The sequence below is a fragment of the Trifolium pratense genome, linkage group LG6, assembly GCF_020283565.1.
Source record: "Trifolium pratense cultivar HEN17-A07 linkage group LG6, ARS_RC_1.1, whole genome shotgun sequence".
In the NCBI taxonomy this organism is placed as follows: Eukaryota; Viridiplantae; Streptophyta; class Magnoliopsida; order Fabales; family Fabaceae; genus Trifolium; species Trifolium pratense.
The window spans coordinates 34,210,381-34,232,056 of record NC_060064.1 but is presented as its reverse complement, the minus strand read 5'-3'; the positions used below and the strand labels follow the sequence as shown (position 1 = coordinate 34,232,056).

Here is a 21,676-nt window from a genome sequence, read left to right as displayed (position 1 = left end):
AGAGAGAGTACAATCATGCTTCATCAAAAAATGAATATAACTAGACAACAAGAAACAAAACATAAAGGACAAAATTGAATAATAGAACCGATCATTAGTTGGTTTAATGATGATTGACACTGAACTTGGTAGGGAGAATTACAGTTCGATCCTTGCAACTATGATCGGAATAGGTTGAAATTACTTGATACCATAATTGATTCCCAAACTAAATTAAACTGGTAGTGAAAACTAAAAATAAATAAAATTGAATAACATAACCGAAAATAAGAGACCCCTACACACCAATGGACTATATCCTAGAGATACACCTTGATTATATATATTCATGTAGATCAGATTTAAGACTCTAATACTGTGGATTATTTAGGTTGAGTTGGCATTCTGTTATTGATCAACATAGTTACATAGGGACCTTTGTCCCCAATTTAATGACAGTATGATTAATTAATTAGTTTGACATTCAACTTCCATAATTGGTAAACTCATTTTATGAACCTTCTTAATTTATAAATAATTGAAGGAAGAAAAAGATAAACAAGTTGTTGAATTGAAGTGCTTTATGGTTTTTTTTTTTTCTATAAAGAGAAAAATACCACTAATTGATCTTAACATTATATACATGATGGTAGTTTTAGACGTGTTTGAGTGTTTCATTAAATTAAGGTTCTGTTTTTAAAAAAGTAGCAAATAATTGATAAGTTATTTGTAGAAAAGCTTACAACGAATAACTGATTTTATTTTACGAGGTTAATAGTAGATAGATGGTAATTGATAATGGATGTGTTAGATATGTTTGGATCTCAACCCCAAAAGTTAGCTCAAAAGGTGATGTTGCACTAACATATTTATACACTTCACATCTAAGAACCCAAGCAATATGAGACTTTAAATAAACTCCGACAACACAACTTTCACATTCAACATGATGAACTAGTTAACTGAATTTGTTTTCAAATTGCTTGAAATAATTAACTTATAAAGAAAAATACTATAAATTCCTAAGAAAAATTTGTTGCCATACAAAATTTTGTGTGTCTTATCTCAAAAATTGTATTTGACAAATAAAGTTTAAGTGTTTGATTTGACGGCCTATTAGAGACCATGTTTGAGTTCAACCACAACTCGATCACGGGAAATGCATTCTTTGCAGTCAAATGCTAATGACAACCATCCATCTTTGAATCTGGACCACCAAAATTTAATCTAGGGTGTGCAATGCAGTGACTGTAACAGTTATTGACTGCATGGAATCCTGGTCCTTTTAACAAGTTTGTGTCCGTTCAATTAATATCAAATAATACAATTTTTTTTTGTTAGTAGATGAAATGATTAAGTTATTATAAACTCAAATACATAAATGATAGAATCAGAATTCGAACCCCGATAATATCATCTGACCTAATAATTTTAGCATCTTTATTAATTAAACTAGGACTTGTGAATCAAACGATACTAATTTTAATATCATGATTTTATATAAAACAAAAATATAATAATGTTTTAAATTTGAACCGTTCAATCATGATAATTCTGATAAGTATAAGTTGACTGCACCAGAACGCATACAATAGTGAACCAAATCAAAACCAAATTCCAATTAGAAAGCTGCCAAAAATCTCATAATGAACATCTACGCATGGCAATTGTTGATTTTGCGTCCTTGTTAGAACACAACAACAACAACGTGAGGAAAGTAAAATGGTTCTTACATTTTGTGTCGAGAGGTATATAGTAGCCTATAATAACTCTCATCACATGCTATTTTCCTTATGATCACGTGTCATGTCCTGAGAATTCAATGTTGTTTTTTTCTGTTAAATTAAAAACATAAATCAAACATCATCACGTGCTGCCTCTAATCTATACAATTTGGAAGACCCCTCAAAGAGACCTTGAATTGGGGCCTCTTCTCTTTTATCTCCTGGCTCTGCTTCATTATCTATTGTATATATTGTCCCAAATTTAATTAAGATGTTTGTTAATATTTTTGTAAAATGATAAATATATAATAAATATAAAATGAAAAAAATACAAGAAAAACAGAAAAACAGAAAAACAAAAAAGTTTCAGAAGTATACTCTATTAAATTTAGTAATCTTTAAAGTAAGTAATTAGTCATAAAAACAATCAGCTAAATAAAACTAAAATAAACAAACATTAGTCTTAATGATATAAATTTGAACCCAAAGTAAATTATTGTTAGTGATTCAAAGTTCGATCCTGCTACTAATATTATTCTCAGTAATGATTTAACCGATATTGCATATAAAAACGTAATATCTTTGTTAACATGTCATCGGGTTACGTTAAAAAAAAAAAGCTTTCGGATTGGGTATGATGGGTAAATTTATGTGGTCATTATGGTCACTAGTTTTTCCGTATATTTTTCATCTATTTTTATCATATAGAAAAATAAAAAGATAAAACAAAACAAGAAAAAAAAAACTACATCTAATGGAAACAATATCTAAACCTCCACGAGAATAACATGATAGAGTTGACTATGACACCGGTTCCAAATTTACAATGAGTCTTCTGATGCAACATCGTTCTTAGCAAGACAGTTCATACTTACCTTTAAAGAACAAATTACAATCGAAATGCAAAAAAATAACTAAAATGATTAACTAGAGGAGCATATTACTGATAAAAAGAAGATAAAAAAGATGACCATATGAATATAGTTTCATCTTTGATTTAATTTGTTTAATAAATTAAAAAAAATGTAATAAATAGCAGAGCTTAGTCAAAATTTGTGGTAGAGGCTGGCCTGTTTCCCGAGAGGTCAAATGGTTGATGAAATGTTCTTCAACCCTGAGTTACTTGAAACCCGGTATCGTCGGAAAATTTGTGGTAGAAAAATAATAAATTTTTTGGTGGACCATGGTCTGCCCTAGCCTACACTACGTACAATCCGCCTCTAAATGTAACTAAAAAGAAATAGAAAAATGGAGGGATGCTATTGGAACATCAGATTTTGCAGACGAAACGATATCGTAGTTCATCCACTCCATGCATGCACCTCGAACTAGCTTCAAAATTATTTAAAAGTCAAATAGTTGATGTTATCATATTTTTATTTTATTTGTTACTGTATGTTTAAATGTGAGTATAGGTAATCCATATCTCTAACTTTCATGACATGCAAGATTTTTTTTCCACCATATAATAAATATTTCATCATATCTCATTTGATTTAGTATTATTTATTAATCCAACAAATAAAATAAATTTATACATGATACTTATCATATTTCATTAATAGTAGATTATAAAACTAGCATTCCTCAAATTCAATTATTAGTATATCTTATATTCACAGCCTCAGACAAAATGGCCATATAATGTTTCCTAGCTATATATGATCAAATTGTGTGGGACTAGCCCTCGATGTAATGTTTTTTCTTTTATGAAGAACTATAAATCCAATTAAATAAAACATAAAACCCAATCACAAGGGTGGCTGTGAATAGAACAGTTAATAGTTAATACATATCTTCTACAATCATGTAGACACCACAAAAATAAGTGACAACATTCAAACATCAAAATAAGAGTCATCCATAGCACATTGTTCCCACCTCAAGTCCATATTTTTTTATGGATTTTCTGGTATGGTTAATTGTGTCAATTCTCACCGTTTTGTTATTCGTATATGATATCTTGATAGGTTTAAGAGTGTTAATGTTATTTATAAACTACTTTCGGCGTCTGTTTCTAAGAAATTCAAGATTTTTCTGTTACACTAGAACAATGGAGTATTTCTTAGTCAAAGCTAAGAAAAACTATCTAGTTCTAGACAATAATATTTCAGTTCATTTTTTATGTTTATTTTGCCCAACACAATAATATAACCTTGCTTCTCTTGCCAATGCTAATCACCTAATTAATTGAACTAATGTTTTGACATAAACTTATTTTAAAAGTGTATGCAGGAAAAAAATATTTAATTAAACTTAACAATGGATAACGAGTTATATATGTGAGGTAAATAATTGTATGGAGGAAAAAAAATATTTAATTAAACTTACCAATGGAGGAAAAATATAGTATGTGACATAAACAATTCTATTTGCTGCATGCTATATAGCTTATTGATATTGGTAGTAATATAAGTCAAGATGGCCGAGTTGGTCTAAGGCGCCAGTTTCAGGTACTGGTCCGAAAGGGCATGGGTTCGAATCCCATTCTTGACAATTTTTCATTTTATTTTGCTTTCTTCAATAAGTGATTTTTTTTTTTTTTTGGTTACATGCTTTCTTCAATGAGTGATTCTATTTACTGATCTTGGGCGTTTGAACCAATCTTGCTAAGATGTTAATAAGCCCGGCCCATCATATAATTTATTAGGTCATTTATATAATTAAATAATTTTTTTTATGGAATATTTAGACAAAATTCTACAAGAGCACAAAATGTGATAATACTTGTGAGATTGCATTTTGCTTTTGCAATAAACTATTGATGATACTTGTCATTACATTTTGCTAAAGTAATCATGATTTCACAAACCAAGTTTTGTTTTTAAACCAAGGAAGTGTATAATGGAAAAATCATTTTCCATTTATTGATGCAAAATCAAGCTTGCTTCATAGATAATTAGAACAACTTAATTTCAGTAGCTTGCATGTTTGGAAATATTGCATTAATATGATATGATCAATATTGTAATGCAAGTAAAAATGGTTTAAATTTGGAATGATTTAGATCAATTGTTTACTATGAAGAAACTTTGATATGATTTATATGAAGAAGTTTATAATGTCTTAGTTTTAACTTTGCATTAAAAGAAAGCACAATTTCTTATTCAAGCTATTGTTTGTGATTCAAGTTATTGTTTCTCAAAGAACGCTATGTAGTATTCAGACACAACTAAGACATACCTAAACATAAATAATACAAAATGCAAGAAAGGGAAAAAATTGTTCATTAATCTAATTAGAGATGGTTAGTAAGGAGCTGGACAACAATTTTCTTATATACCTGACAACGTGCAAGAAAAAAATGAACCAGTACTCACCGCGAACTCCAAAAACTAAAGCAGAACAAAAAGTAAACAAGACAAACTGATAGCAGGAAAAAACTCAACCACATTATTTCATACTTCCCGATTATTTAAACAACTCAACCACATTTCTTAAATATCCATACAACTTATTAAAAACTCTAAAATGAGTCCTACCAAACCCCAATGAACGGCCATTACACATCGAATATCCATATGCCTTTGACAACTTTCAATTGGGAACAGTAGGAACGATTTGGCTCAGGCGATATTTATGCCCTAACAGGACAACCAGGCCTTAAACTGCTGTGAACACAGACCAGAGAGAGCATATAGCAGCACCAGATAGCAGAAAAACCACCCAAAGAAAGAGGCCGCCAGATAGCAGCACCAGGAGCTGGCCAACATTGAATCATGCGGATACAGCCTTCAACTGTGCCACCATGAATACAAATCTGCACACCACATGTAATGGGGTTATTTAATAATAGGCGATACATAATCATTCAACAGTATAATAAAATCAAAGTCACCATGAGAAAATAATCACACAGTACATCTTCATTTGATTCAAAGATTATCATAATCATTCAACAAATCAATTTCATCATAATAAAATGATCGCACGACATATAGTATATAGCATACATGTATTGACACAAATTCAAACAAGTAAATTGTTATAGAGGAACATACTTTCAACAATATGAAACCAAGCTTTCAACATAATGCAAGGTGGCATCAAACCACAAAGGTTTATTGATCTTTTGTGCTCTATTATCTCTCCAATTATAGAGAATTGTTGAGCATTCAGCATTATTCACCAACAATAGTGTATCATTCATCTCAGAAAGCCATATCGGCGACAAACAAACGGAAAAAGCGATCATTAGAGTGATTATCTATTTCAAGATTATGAATTATGATAACTAATTTTAAGGAACTCAGCCCAAGATTCTTCATACTTAAACTTAGGACAGATAACCAAGCTCTAAGCATAAAAATAGGATCTTTAACAAAATTTTGAAGTAAATTAAATGAAATTAAAAAGAAATAAGATGATTCTGGTTTTTCTTTTCTCATCATCAATAGATCTATAGTTATAATAATTAGTCAAAGTCAAATGACTTGTCTCAATTGTTCTGTGAACACAAAAACCACATAGGAAAACACAAAAAAGACACTAAAAGATCAATATTATGCATAGGTTTCCAATTGTGTGAAAACAATGCCTATCAAGTATGAAGAAAATGTGAAAGTGTGTTGCCAAACACGAAAAACGAGTATTAACACAAATTCAAACAGGTAAATTGATGTACAGAAACTTACTTTTAACAATACCAAACCAAGCTTTCAACATAATCCACGCGATTGAACCCCCGAAGTTCATTGATCCTTTGAGTCCATTCTGTTCTATTATCTCTCAAATTATAGAGGATTGCTTGGCGTTTAATATTGTTTGTCAATAATAGTGTATCATTTTTCTCTGAAAGACATATTGGCAACATTTGACAATCCAAGCAATCATTAAAGTGATAATCTTGTTGAAAATTATGATAACTAACTTTAAGTAACTGAATCCAAGACTCTTGAACTCCAAATAACTTCATTTGCCATATAACAAAATGAGTTTTTTGAAAATCATGAGAAAAACAAAGACAATCCTTTAACTCACTTAGATTTGGCATAACGAACGGCACTTCATTAAAACCCTCAGGAGTTAACAACTTAATATGTGTCTCGTTCTCCAAATCAAGTGAAATAATCACGAATTCCTCAATAGCAATATTCCTGTGATTATAATCATAACATGTTTTATTGCCAAATGGCAACCAGTTAACACTACCCCTCAAATGTGTTATATAATAAAATAATAATAGGCTGTGTTATTGGGCCTGTTAATTTAGAGTCCATTAGGTTTTATATATATATTCTCAAGTAATGCAATTGTAATGTTAAGCTATTGGTATTCTATTGAAACCCTAGCTGTCTCTTTCTCTTTTCCTATTTGTGTATCTCTAATTCTAACAAAATGCACAACATTTGTCTGATAATTATGATAGGCCACTGGAGAATTTTGAATATTTCTCCAAACATTATCGGTTAAACTTAAAATTCTTACGTTTGTTGTTCTTGGAATGAAATGCACCAACTTAAAAGTGTCTTTTGATATATCATACCCCAGCGTGAAATTAGAAGACAAATTGTGGCACTCAAAACTTTGGCGAAAAGAACCTAATTTTTTGGATAATTTAATGTGTAGCTGGGTTCCAAAAACGAAACCACCACTCACCATACCGATAACCACTCAAGCATAACAATCCATTACAGGAACCAACTACAGAGTAACAGTACTTAATACGCCGTCGACGATAAGGAACGGTGGTGATATTGTTTGGAGGGTTCTGGAGCATATGAATAGAAGTGAAGGACACGGAACAACTGCCATTCCTATAATCTTTGTCGTCGTATACAAGTGTGCGGTATGTTTTTTGTGAAGATCGATGAAGGTGCAATTTGATGAATTTGCGATCTGAGATGAGGGTGTTAAATGATTTACTCACACACTTAAATCGAGTGATAGATTTCAAAGAAAGAAACAAAAGCACTTCAACGATAAGTTCCTCAGGGAGAAATATCGCTGATGCCTCCGCCTCCACTTTCTTCATGCAGGAAGTTTGCTGTTAAAAACGGTGCGCAGATTGGAGCCGAAACGATTAATCCTAATAACTATATATTATAAATATATAGGGTTGGGAATAGGTAGGGTTGGGAACGGGCCAGGCCAGGCCTTGATAGGCCTGAGCCTGACCTACGATTTTTCTTCAGGCCTGAGTCTGTCTTACGGACTATCAAAATGTTATTTATTTTGGTCTGGAGCCTTTTTAAAGCCCGGTATGACCTTGTAGCCTATTTAAAAGCATGTGTTACATAAAGGTCTCTATATAGTCTTTTTAAATAGGCTAAACAGGTCTTAAAAACCTATTTCATATTTAAATTTTTATAATTTCTTCAACATTAAGAAAAAGCTAATAAAATGATTAGCACAATAATTAAAAGTTAATAAAATATGTTTCAAAAAAAAATAAAAGTTAATAAAATAACAAATATGATTAAATAATAATATATTTTTCTTTGGCAAAAAAAAAATATGAATAATAATATTATATAAATAATAATAATTAAATATAAACAGGCCGGCCTATCAGGCTTTGTAGCTTTTTTAGAAGCATGAGTCTGACCTATTTATGTAAACAGACTTTTTTCAAAGCCTAAGCCTGACATTTTTAATAAACAGGTCAGGCCAAAAGAAAGAGGTTGGATCAGACAACAGTAGGGGTGAATCACTATATGAAAACTTTATCAATTTAAAATAGTTTATAGAGTATTTTGATGTTTTTTTAGTGTAAATTTAGTGAGAAATTACTCAAAGTAGAGATGACTTGTATTAGAAGAAAAGAAAAAAAATAAATTTTGTTCTTGTTGCAGCGCATTATGCGTGGGACGCATTCATTGTTCTTGTTGGCTTTTGTTGTTGATAGCTGTGTGTTGCGAAGAGTATCCGGCACGGGACGCAATCTTTGAGTATTATACTTGTTTAAAAATGGCGTTGGCGCGCGGCACAGGTTTATGTGGTTGGTGTGCGCATGGCGCAGAATTCCTGGCTCGTAGCGCAGCAAAACTGGTGCGTGGCGCCACTTCATATCCAGATTTTTGGCTATAAATAAAATGGGTTCTTTGCCATTGTAAAGGTTTTCCGAATTTTGGGAAAAAATTGGTGATTCTGATCACTATTGAAGATTGAAGCTTCTTTTTTTTAACTCAGCAAAATTTTATATATATATGAAGACGTTAACCAGGCACAAGTGCTAGGAAAACTCAAAAATAGTGAATGAAGTGGTTGATGCCTTAGAGAAGGAAAATTTGGCATGTTCCTAAAAGAAGGTCTTTTTTCAAGCTGTTGTATGGTTCTTTTGGCATAAAGTGTTTCAAATAATGGTGATGCTATTTCTTTGAACTTGACGATTCTTAGATTTGAGTATTGAGTCTAACCTGCCCATCCTTACAAAACCAGCTTGTAAGGTGATGATTGACTCTACTTTATAAACACATATTTAGGTCATTCCGCAAGCAATGTGGGACTTCTTTAACTAGAATGATAAAGAAAAGAAGTCTATAACATACGAGAATGATTAAAAGTGCTGTTAAGTCCCACCATTTGGAATGACTTAATTGAATCCCTAACAAGTGTGTTATCACATATTCTCCTGTTAGTTTTGGGTCACCACTCACCAGGGATTAGTGGATCAAACTCTAGTCCAAGTGAGTCATTCTTGTATGAACCCTGCAATTTATAGTTAATTAACCAAACTTTATGAAAGTCGCAACACTGCCAGCCCAGTAATCTATGGTAGAAGATACAATTGTGAGGTCTGCATTGCGTGAAGATCGATTAAGGTGGAATTTGACAAAGGTGGGTTCGGAGATGAGGGACTTCCATGATTTTATCACGCACTTCAGTCGAATGAGAGATTTCACAGGAAGAAAGGAAACAACATCGTGGATAAGTTCCTCGGGGAGGAATACCACCTATGCCTCTGTCTCCATTTTCTTCTGATGCAGCTGAGATCGGAGATCCATGTGGAAATTCTTGTCGGAGTTTTGCTGTTAACAACACAGTACTGCAGTGGATTTGGAGCTGAAAGGTTGAATCCTAAAACAATTGTTTCATACTCAAGGCAATTATATCATATATTTTTATATGAATCTTTCTTTTCTTTTTTTTATTTAATAAGGCGAAGATAGACACTAGGGATAAAGCAGGATTCGTCCCATCTTTTACCTATATCAGTATATCTATCTCTTTATTATATTAATAAAAACAAACAAAAAATTATTCCATGAATCTACAATATAATGAAGTCTAACTCAAATTCCAGAGTTTTTATCTACTCCTTAAGAAGTCTCTAAACCAATCTCTCAACTAAATATATTAATCATTAGATAAACCTAATGGATGATAGAGAGAAACAATAAAAGTGATGAAATAAAATCTAGAAAAAATCTCAGCAAAAATTCACATAAATATGTATCCATAAATTCCTCTATTCTCACAAGTCACAATTGCATTCCAATTTCCATAATCTTATTATTGCCTTACTCGTTCCTCATCAGCATTTTCAAGTTATTTTCTTTTCTGTTGGTACTTGATACTCTAAAAAAATTTATTATTTTTTTTAGACGTGGAGAATAATCATATAGAAAAAGAAATAGATGGTGTTGATATGAATTTTAGAAGCTGAATGAGGATGAGTGAGTAATAGAATGAGTGCTATTAGCCAATTTAACAATTATTAATGTATTACTTTCAAACGAAATACATAAAGATCCAATAATTATTATATTGAGTTGAGAGAGATTGATGTTAAGAACCCGAATTCGACTCCTATTAGAAAGAAATCTTCGTATCAAAAGAAGTTTTTTTATACAAAAAATTAATATTAATATAGATTTAGTATATGTAACATATTGTCATGTTATTTAAAATTTTACATTGTAAATGTCATAGTAAATGCATAGTAATGAATGCATACCAAATATATTAAAATCAATTTTTGTAGCTAAAATTCAAATTTCAAATTTCAAATTTCAAAAGTTACCAGAAACGGTATTTAAGGTTTACCATTTAAAATATGCACTGGAACAACAGAATCCAATAATGTATAATTAAAATATAAACTACCAGAAAATACAACTCCATGAAATTAATTTCAAACTAAGTTCCACATTCATAATTAACAACATTAAAAATCAAAACTCTTGAACACAAAACTTGACAAATGGATTTTTAACTTTTTTTCATCAATGATCAACTCTGCTTAACTCTTGGCTGCTAGCTTTTCTTTTGTCTTCTGGATCTTCAAAACCTTCTTTACGATTTTTTGCTCTTCAACAAGGAAAGCACGAATAATCCTGTACAAAGATTGAACAGCATTTGAGTTTACCACAATCACTCAAATTTAAATGTAAATGTCTTGTGATATTATGTGCAAAATACCTTTCCCTAACAGCTCCTCCAGACAAGACACCTCCGTATGCCCGGTTGACGGTCCTACGGTTACGAGGCAATCTAGACCTCTTGTATTCAGTAGGTCTCAAGTGTGGAATCTGCAGATTAATTCTAGATCAGAACAATCATGATAGAAGAAAACACCGTGATTATTATCACTCCGTAGTTTGACAGAGTAAGACACATAAAGATCATGTAACATTCAAGTTGAAACACGCAACAATGAACAAGAAGCGCAAGTCATGACAAAAAAAACCGGGAAAAAGCAATGAAAATTTTGAAAAAAAAAAATAACACGATAGCAAGGAGAAAAGTAGAAGGTAGGAAAGGTTCAAAATTCTTGTATAGTAACATAACATAACATAGTAATACATTCATCAGATGTTCCTTAACCAAAGTTGTTGAATTGCATTCTTGGAATTAAAGAACGGACAAAACTTAGGTGCGGTGTTATATGCATTGTTCGTTCTTGCTGTTCACAATAGAAAAAACTTATGATTGTCGCCAATAACTTTGAAAGAGTATTTCTATGGGAAAAAAACTGTCTCTGTGAGAAGAACAATGCAAATAACACTGCATCTAAGTTTCATTCTTATAGAATTACAAATTCTGTGTCAACGGTAATAGGAGGAAACCCTTATTATATCAATCATGTTTCGAGCAAAGGTAACAAAAAAGTCTACGTGTGGTGGATATTTGGATCACAGCCATAATCAACAATTAAAAACAATGTATCATGACAGAACCAAATGACCACATTCATGACACAAATGCAGCAGAATTAGTGAATTAGGTTACTTAAATCTTCCTATAAATCCAGAAATCATAACAGAACCAAGGCAGCAAACAAACTCTTCATTACAAGAATCATAAACAACAGACTCTTATCAGATAAATCATAAAAGATAGTAAAAAAAACCAACTCTCACCCCTACCAACATTCCCACAATAATACCAAAAAACCAATAATTGATTCTACAATAAGCTCAACATCCAATTAACATCAATCACAATACAAAACAATTCTCATATTATCACTTCAAATTCAACCTATTTCACATGACATAGACAAACACAAATCATTTCATAAACAATGAATAATCTACACAATGAATCGCTAATCTTATGTTTAACATAATAATTTCTAAAAAAATATACAAAAATAGAACATTATCATATAGATTCATACCCCTTGGATCCTCTTTCCAGTAACAGGACACTTAGGTCCACTAGCTCTCTTTTTTGTGGTCTGATAAACCAACTTTCCACCTAAAAAACAAACCCATTTTCAAATATCAGTTAGAAAACACTTCAATACTAAAAAAATCAATTTTTTTTGAGAAAATGAGAAAAAACAGAACATGGATCAGATTCATCAGAACGGAAAATAGAACAAATTGAGTGAAGAAAATCATTACCAGGAGTCTTAACAATACGATGCTGGTTGGATTTGGTGGCATAGCTATGACGGCTTCGGTATGTGAGTCTCACAGCCATGGTGATTGTTGTTGTGATGAAACCCTAGAAAATGAAAGAGGGGCGTGTTCGATTGTGTTTGTTTGTGTTATAAATGGTGGGTTCTTGAAAAACCCTAGATTTACCTTAATCTTTAATTGGGCTTTTTTTTTGTTTTGTTTGTGTTTTATAAGCCTTAGAATAAGCCCAAAAATATAAGTCATATGTTGGCCATTCAACAACAAAAAAAAAAAAAACATAAGTCTTGTTCGAATCTTTAAATCTTCTTTGCTACCCATTTGGGTTCCACAAGGCTCGAGGAATTAAACCTGCAGTTGCGTGCAGATGATACCTGATTTACACAAAAAAATTAATTTATTTAAATTTTATTCTTGAATTTGTCACTTCACACCACTTTCTTGTCTACTTAAACTTTAGTTAGTCTCTTCTACTTCAAATTCTATTGTGTAATATTTTTTGAGTTTAATGAAGATGCACTGACAGTGTAAAATAATTTTACACTATCATGTAATAAAAAATTGTCAATTTGACATATCATATCAAGAAAGTGGTGTGAAGTGACGGAAAACATGGTTGTTATTGGTTGACAATATAAAATTATTTTACACCATTAGTGCATACTCATTTTTCTCATATTTTTGATGTCGTTTTCGTTTTCTTTTAAATTATGAATTTTTTTTTTCAGTTTTCTTATGAACTTAAATCAAGCGAGTTTTAAAATCGGACTAAACCGGTTGGTCCGATCAGTTGAACGGTGTCTATGTCCGATCCATATCGGGTTGAAAACTACAAAATTTTAAAATTGGAAAAATCGAAGAAAAATCGCCGTTTCGGTTTACATCCCTTAGTTTTAATCTATTTCTTTTTGTCTTAATAAAATTTTAGCATAAAATTAAACAAAAGAAAATAGCATAAAAAAAATTAATTTCAAAATAAAGAATAATAATATATAAATCACACAATAATTGTTAAATTTGTAAAAATCAATTAGGCTTTTCCAGCCCGTGCTTGGCACGGGTGTCCATACTAGTTTCTACTCATTTTATGACAACGGTTAATACTTTTTTTTTACGGTGGTTAATACTTAATACTCAACGGTAAAGAATAACATTTGGTTTTTTTTCTATTGATCGACGACAAAGTTATTGAAAAGACACACATACAAAGTGAAGAGAACGGGATTCGAATCTCGGTCATGACATCCAACACTAACAATTTAGACATTTTTATCAGTTGAACTAGAATTTGTGGATACCTTTGATCTTCTTAATAAACCAACTGAATTCATAAGATATGGAGTGTGAGATCTGACTAACTTAACAAAATTACATCACAAAAAAATTGATTAAAACCTCAAACAACAAATTATCTATTGTTAATCTCTAAACAAGCTAAACGATTAATCAACCACATATGCAATAGATAACTAAATCACTTCTTTTGCGGTTTCAACCATTACATTGTCCTTTCTTTCACAATAACTTATTGTCATTTCTTCACATTAACTTATACCATATTAAACCATTAGTGATGGGCATTCTCATTCATTCAATTTACATTCAGAAAATGAAGATTATAGAATTCTATGATTCTATTTTCTTAGTATAAGAGAAAAGTGAAGAATTATTTTTCTACTACGGTGTAGGATTCTTAGAGTTATAGTCGAGTTTTTGTTGAACAAGGTTGATCAAATTGCAATTGAGCTTTTCATTGAAGAGAGTGTTCTTTAATATCATAAGGGATACTAAATCACATGATGAAATATATGAAAACCAAAATCGCTAAAAAAGATGGAGGTCAAAATTCCACAATTGTAGTATTTAGAGAGTCGAAAGTATAATTAACCAAAACATTACAAAATAGAATGGATATATGAAGTTGCTTCTTTCCATCCTGAAGTATTAGGGGTGATCGTATCCGAATCAATCCAAAAGTAAAACCGCAAACTGAACCAATCCAAACCGAAACCGCAAAAAATCGCATTTAGTTTTAACCGTACGGATTATTTTTCTTCTAAACCGCACGGTTTGGTTTTGTTTGCGGATTTCATTTCAGAAAACCAAATCAAACCAAACTGCAATACTTAACTTAATTTTATCAACTATTAGCAACCAACCCAAATTGAGTCCATAAAATAATAGGCTGTCAAAATATATCATTTCACACGTTTCAAAACTATACCGTTTAAAAATAGGATCATGCTAAACAGTGTCCGCGAGCACATGTTAAGCATACTAAAAAAGGAAAATAACATGACCCTTTTTTATATCGTGATAAACCTGTGACCGAACCAACCCTAACCGCATTGGTTTGGTTTGATTTGGATGACTTTTAAAAATCAATCGAACCAAACTGAACCGCACACATTTTTATCTCGCGGTTAGAATGACTTTTATACTCAAAATCGAACTAAACCGCACGCATTATGTGGACTTTTTTTTGGATGTAACTAACAAAAACAAACAAAATCTTATTTAAATCTTTCATCTATTTATGTAAGCTTATTTGCATTGCATGGCACCAAATGGAAATTGTACAAATTAGGCCAAGCAACTTGTTAGACATGCTCCAAAATTCTTGACTAATTCAATAATGACCACCTAAATGTAAAGGACCATATGCACTAAATATCAATTAATATAATCATGATTAACTAGGAAAAAGTAAGAATGATGGTTCTACATGAATCCTACGGTTTACAAAATTGATTTTATTTAATTTGCTACGACACCATGCTAGTTGATCCGTCGTTATCCTTGACATATTCAATACTCTCCAAACCAATTTCATATCTACTTGAGAGAAGAAGTAAAGAACTGGATCTGTTCCATCTTCATTATGCTTTTGGAATTTCTTCAATATGCAGCTTTCACTCTTCAAAATCTCCCTTAATTTCTTTTCTTTCTGTAAAAATCCAAACAAAAATTCAAAAAAAAAACTTTAAAACAATAAAATTGGGTTATATGACATTAAAAAAAATAGATATGTTTTTTGAGAAAATGGGACATGAGACTTGTCGGCATAAATTAGTTTTATATTAACGTCTAATGAAAATCCAACATTTTATAGTAATTTTTTTTTCACATAAAAAGTGAACTTATATATGATAGCAAAATGGATTCTCATTTGATGTAAATGCAAAATTAATTTACGACGACATAAATTTTTTAAATAGACAACCAATCACAATTCATCTGTTGTACTACTACGATTTTTAACTTAAATATGATAAAAGTCAAACTATTTTAATGATCGAATGGTTATACTACATATTTGACCGAAAGTGTAAAGAAAATTAAATTGTAAATGCATATGAATTAAATTCTTTAATAAATTAAGAGGGCCTTTTAAAAAAAATAAGAGATAAAAAATTTACTCATTTTAAGAGACTAAGAATATTTTTAATTAAGCATATATTAAAATTAAGTCTCATTAGAAACTTCAATTACCTTTTGAAGATCCATTCGAATCTCTACTAAAAGTTGTGAATCAGCAGGGTCTTGTAGCTCCACATGATGTTCTTTATGACATTTAATTTTCAAGTTTGATGCATCTTTATCACCTCTTATAAAACGCCAAATTATTCTTATTGATTCTTCTAAAATTTCTACTAGCATGTCACTTGTGATGGCATCATTGTCAATTTCTCTTTTTCTATACTTCTTTTTATCCTTGCCTTTGTCTTCTGCAAACAATAATAGAAGAATTTTAAAACCACGAGGAGGAACTATTTTGTCACACATTTAAAATTTTACATATGGTCCCCCACATAGCTCAAAGAAAAATGGAGCCTACATACAAAAAATTATCACTAGATTCAATTTTGAATAGTGAGTCACTATTTAGTTAAGAAAACAAAATTACTAAAATTTTAAAAAGTTTTTTCGATGAAAACATTTTAAAATAGTTTTGAAATTTAAAATGTTAAATTTTATTAATCCTTTTGAGTCGGTCAATTTAGTTTACAGAACTTTCAAATTCAAAAATAATTTTAAAAAATTATTATTAGTTTTAGGAACTAAATTGACAGGTAGAGCTAGAGTATTGGTGGACGCCTTCGCCCAAATTCGAACTTAGGCTGTCACAGTTTTGTGTGTGTGTGTCTTGGATTCGGATTCTGTACAGTCGGAGAGAGGTGCTTAAGATCAGACAATCCAAGTGATTAGCTTGAATTTATCCTAACAGCATGCAGTGTGAGTGCACAGAATCCAATTTCAAATTTTAGTGGTCCTTACCACTTCGTCTAAGAGAAAGAAAAAAAAATGAATTCACATTACTTTTAAAGTGCTGACCTTTTATGACAGGAACTTGAAGAAGATTCCTCATGGCACATCGATTCTTAGCATAATTTTCAACCCTTGGACCTTGAAAAGGTTCATTCTCAATAAATCTTTGAAGAAGAACTTGGAATTGTTGAAATTCTCCAGCTACTTCATTGAACCTTCTCAATCCATATTGGTCAGATTCCCATATCTTCAATGCTTTTTCATATTCCCAATGAAGGAATTCCCAAGAAAGACATAAATGTCCCACATAAACCATTTCTAAGTCACTGTATAATTCTCTCATGAACTTCTCCATTGGGTCAGCATCAATATTTTTAGGTCTAAAGAAGTTAATGCCACGTGGAAGAATGCATGTGATTGATGATGAAGTTTTCTTGTGAATTGAAAATGATTTTAGTGGGTCCTTTGATTTCATAACACCTATAAAAATACAAGAAATATAAATAGATTATTACTATAGGAGTATTATAATGACTATGATTTGAGTCTTAAAAATGAAGCATGGTGCAAAAGGTCACATAGATAAAAGTTTAACATAACTTTCTAGGACAAAGGAAAATAGCTTTCCAAATTGTCTTGTATGGTAAGGGTTTTACTAATAGATAGAATAAAAAAAGTGTCATAGAAAAATTGGGTGGAGCATTATAATCAGTGCTACATCACAATAAGAAAGTGAGTTAGCTTTTTGCAAAAATATATATATTGTTTGTTAATTTAAGGTTAGTGGACACATGTTAGAAATAATAAAATTCTTTGGACTAAAATATAATTATTATTTACTACTACCTAATTCCCTAAGATTTGGTTTGTGTTACATGACCATATGTTTTTGGTTTCTTTAACTAATGTAATCAATAAATATATGCAACCAAAGGAGTAGTATTTCTACTTATTAGAGTTAATACTAACAAACAAGAAAAGAGTCTAAATGCTAACTCTCATAAGGCTATCTTTGGGAAAAATGCAAAACTACCATCAATGGAGGATTGACATTAATGAGTGCAAAGGGTAGAGCCATGCATGTGACATAAAAAAGTTGTTCAATTCCTTAATGGCCAACCTCCAATCCTACCACTCTCTCTTGCAAATTGCAATAACAAAATACTACTCCGGTTTTGAATATACGCAAAAAACAACTTTCTAAGTTTATTGAATAAAGTATGTATCTAGACAGTTAAATGGTTAATATACATATTTTGTTCAATGAACCTAAAAAGTTAGTGTTATGTTTTGCTTTTATTCAAAATCGGAGGGAGTATATAAGAAAAATGAGAATCCCTTGCCATAAACATGACCAACCATAAAAAAAGAGTAAGAAGAAAGAGAACAGGTGAGTCAAAATTCACTTTTGTGCCACATAATTGGTTAGTTCATGCTTTCTCAATGCTCAACTAACCGGATTCAGTAGGGTCCTTACCTCTCTACTTTTAGTGATCTAGATAAGGTAGGTTTTGATCAGCATGCAAGTTAAATATAATTTTTTTGAACAAGGAAGTAAACAAGTAAAACAAATGTTTTAAAAACCGAATAGGACATCAGACCGCCCAGACCACATGGCCACGATTCAATGGTTCAACTTCTTTAAACCATCTAAAGATAGACAAAACCATAGTCGAAATGCTCAATTAATCGAACAGTGTCCGTGCTTCATAGGACTCAACTAGTCGAATTGTCTATTTGATTTGGTTTTTAGAACAGCTACTTAAGACAGTGTTTGGTTTATGATTCAACCGGCTTAACTATATGTTTGATTCGGTTATTAAAACAACCCGTTAAAACCAAAATGAAAATTGCTAAAGAAACGTAAAAAAATTAAAGGTAATGGATAAGAAAAACACATACCTAAAGCATACATCTTTTGATAATTCAAGATATCCAATTTTCTCATTCTTTCTCTGTAACTTCTGTAGAATTTTGGAAGCTCATTTGTAGTACTACTACCATGCTGAAATTTGTCATCGATTTTCCATGGTTTCAAATCTTCCATAATCCTTGGTGACTCAGAATCTTCAAAGATTGTAGGTAAACCAGTAGCTCTAACCTTCTTCAATTCCATCTTAAGCTGTTCTAACAAATCTTGATGCTCCCATAATGTATCGAACCGGTTCGATTCCTCGAGATCAAAAGCTATTAAACTCTTTGAATTTTGTTTCACAGATTGTTCATGTTTGATTTCTTCTTCCAATTTTCCAAGCTCATTCATTATATCTTCATCTTCTCCGGCAAAATCATCCGGCTCATAACCAAAATCTAAACTTTCTAAGGTTTTGTCATCCATAAAGTCCAAATCTTCTACACTTTCTTCATTGTTTCCTAATGTATCATGCTCAGTAGTTGTTCCAAAATCAGTATCTGACAAAAAACCATCATCTAAAGAACTAATAGAATCTGTATCAGAACTTGAACAAATGAAATCATCATCCAAAAGAAAATTACGCGCATACAGTTCCGAATTCTTGAGCTTCTCAGAAACCTCTTCAATGTGCAAATTTTCTGAGAAATTATCAACAATTTTCTCATTAACAACCTCTTCACAATTTCCTTGCTTGAGTTTACTCTCAGATAACAAACCAGCCGAATCATCGTCGGTAACATTATTTGAATGAATGAAGAACTCTTTGACAGTAAAATTTGCTGCCTCAGGTTTATCCAAAAATTGACTAAAACTCTTTCCTGAGATGAACTCATACTTGTTGGCAGTTGAAGAAACCTCACCCCTTTTGTCAAACTCACTACTTTCACCAGAATTATCCTTCAATTCCTCACTTAAGTTGCAATTCCAATTTTGATATTGAAATTTGAAAACCAACTTTGATTTTTCCTCTCCTTCTTCTAGGTCAAAATTTCCACTATGATCAAAATTTTCAGAACAAAACTCAACTACTTTTTCACCTTTTTCTTGGCTACAATTAGACTCAATTTCATTACTTTCATGTGAAAATCTATCAGAAATTTCTTCAAAATTTTCATACTCCACATTGGTATCATCATCATCAAAACATTCATAAAATTCTTCTTCACTAGCCTCAGTTTTTGACTCAACTTGATGATTTTCTAAGGAAAATTCAGAACCACAAATTGGTACCATTGCTTTAGAACTATAGAATCTGAAAACATAAAACAAAAAATATAAAAAATTCAACTAAATTAATAAACAAGTATTAATTTTTCAACCATACTATAATTAAAAATAAAAAAAACAATGGCAAATTCAATTCCAATACCTTATGCAGACTTTGTTGAAAACCCAAAACAGAGTTTGCATAACATTACAAAGAAAAACCCAAAAGTAATACCCAAAAAATTCAATCTTTATGTGAAAAAAACCTTTCACATAACTCATACTCACATAAACTCAAATGGGTTTTTCTGCAATTTCACAAACAACAATAATTTAAACAATTTGTGAATGAATCAATTAACAAGTTCATTCGTTTTGAAGAAAAACAGAGGAACCAAAAACAGAGCAAGGTCATGCAAAATTTGATTTGTAGTTTGAAAATAAAATTTTGATGAATTTGAATGAGACATTACAACAATATAGACAAAGATATAAGTACAAACTCACCTTATAATTGGTTTTTTCACATGGTGGAATCGATTCAGCAGAGGTTGAAGTGTTACCTAATTGGTGAAATTCAGAGAGAATGAAAGAAGAAAAAAGTAATATTGAAATTGTGTTAAGAAAAGAACATGTTAGCGACTTGTGTTTTATGTCATAGAATTGTTGGAATTTTGCATCAGATGAAAGTGTTGGTGTTGTTGTTGTGTCTTTGATTTTAACTATGTGGTTTGATTCAATGTTTGTCGAGTGAGAGAGTAAGAACAAAAATAAAATTGGGTGAAATTGAAAGATTACGTCTTGTTCTATTTATTGTAAATAAATAAAAATACGCGTTTTAGTCTAGATTTGTACTTATTGTAAAAATTGATGGATTTCTTTTAAAAAAATACTGTACTTACAATGTAAAAATTGATAGATTTCTTTATAAAAATACTTACCAAAAAGATTTGTTTTTAGGGAATGTTAACTTGTGCGTCACATCTACCTAAAAATAGAAATATAGTATTTAATGATACAAATAATTTAATGTTTGGAAAATTGAATACATCAGAAGTTCAATAAAAAATTTCCACAATTATCTTTTTAACGTGTGTCATAAGGGCACATGTTAATATTCACTGAACAATTTTTTTTTGTTACATATTTTATTGAATGATTAATGTATTTGGTCTATAATACATCGGTCATTTAATAAATTTGAAAAACATATTTTAATCATATTAAATAGTACACAATTTATAAGAAATAAAAAATGAATTTATAAGATAAATTTTTAAACTTTTAAAATATTAAATAGTACACAATTTATAAGAAAAAGATTTAAATTTAGTTTCTTAACTTGTGTTGGACACTGATTAACATTTCTATTATCATATATATTTTTTAATTTAAGTGAAAAGTATAAATAAAATGTTAAGAGTTTTATCTATTTACTTTAAACTCAAAAGCTTTGAGTTTGAGTTACGCTAATATGATTAGCTCGGATAGTGAAGGAGAGCCGACTTCAGGACAAAGTCTTATTATTCACGCACATCAGGTTGCAGTATCTCCAAGACCACCAGACAACAACCGAGAAGATCAGAGCTCGTGAGCTCAACTTGAGTCAATCGTACACATTTAAATTTGAGAAGAAATGCAAATTTTTAAAACCATTGTGGTTCCAAAGGTTGCACAAGACATTCCCGAATGCAATGAAGGAAAGACGCGTCTTGAAGATCACAACGAGTGCAAGTAGCAGAGTGATTCATCTTGCAGTGGTTGAGTAAAGATAA

General features: G+C 31.0%; 2 protein-coding genes and 1 non-coding gene across 3 annotated transcripts; 1 reads left to right on the top strand and 2 right to left on the bottom strand.

Moving 5' to 3' along the window:
• The first annotated feature begins 4,118 nt into the window (after window positions 1-4,118).
• On the top strand, window positions 4,119-4,199 carry TRNAL-CAG. The gene has a single exon. It is a non-coding gene; the product is annotated as a tRNA-Leu (tRNA).
• Window positions 4,200-10,748: 6,549 nt separating this feature from the next.
• Window positions 10,749-12,715, bottom strand: LOC123893131 (60S ribosomal protein L34-like). The gene is made up of 4 exons (XM_045943054.1): window positions 12,497-12,715; window positions 12,268-12,347; window positions 11,067-11,176; window positions 10,749-10,981 (listed from the first exon to the last, which is right to left on the bottom strand). Exons 1-4 carry the CDS (start codon window positions 12,573-12,575, stop codon window positions 10,888-10,890), a joined length of 363 nt encoding a protein of 120 aa, XP_045799010.1. The 5' UTR covers window positions 12,576-12,715; the 3' UTR covers window positions 10,749-10,887.
• Window positions 12,716-15,042: 2,327 nt separating this feature from the next.
• Window positions 15,043-20,364, bottom strand: LOC123889791. Its single transcript, XM_045939288.1, has 5 exons — window positions 20,065-20,364; window positions 18,683-19,947; window positions 16,847-17,260; window positions 16,004-16,239; window positions 15,043-15,458 (listed from the first exon to the last, which is right to left on the bottom strand). Exons 1-5 carry the CDS (start codon window positions 20,181-20,183, stop codon window positions 15,204-15,206), a joined length of 2,289 nt encoding a protein of 762 aa, XP_045795244.1. The 5' UTR covers window positions 20,184-20,364; the 3' UTR covers window positions 15,043-15,203.
• Window positions 20,365-21,676: the final 1,312 nt, after the last annotated feature.

Bases quoted from the DNA above. Each gene is read 5' to 3' on its own strand.
- LOC123893131 (XM_045943054.1), bottom strand. From the start codon at position 12,575: ATGGCTGTGAGACTCACATACCGAAGCCGTCATAGCTATGCCACCAAA. The intron at 11,177-12,267 runs GTATGAATCTAT...ATTAATCTGCAG, and splicing joins CTGGAAAGAGGATCCAAGGG to ATTCCACACTTGAGACCTAC. The intron at 10,982-11,066 runs GTATTTTGCACA...ATCTTTGTACAG, and splicing joins GGAGGAGCTGTTAGGGAAAG to GATTATTCGTGCTTTCCTTG.
- LOC123889791 (XM_045939288.1), bottom strand. From the start codon at position 20,183: ATGAGTTATGTGAAAGGTTTTTTTCACATAAAGATTGAATTTTTTGGG. The intron at 16,240-16,846 runs GTCAGCACTTTA...TATTGTTTGCAG, and splicing joins TCAAGTTCCTGTCATAAAAG to AAGACAAAGGCAAGGATAAA. The intron at 15,459-16,003 runs GTAATTGAAGTT...GGATTTTTACAG, and splicing joins TTCGAATGGATCTTCAAAAG to AAAGAAAAGAAATTAAGGGA.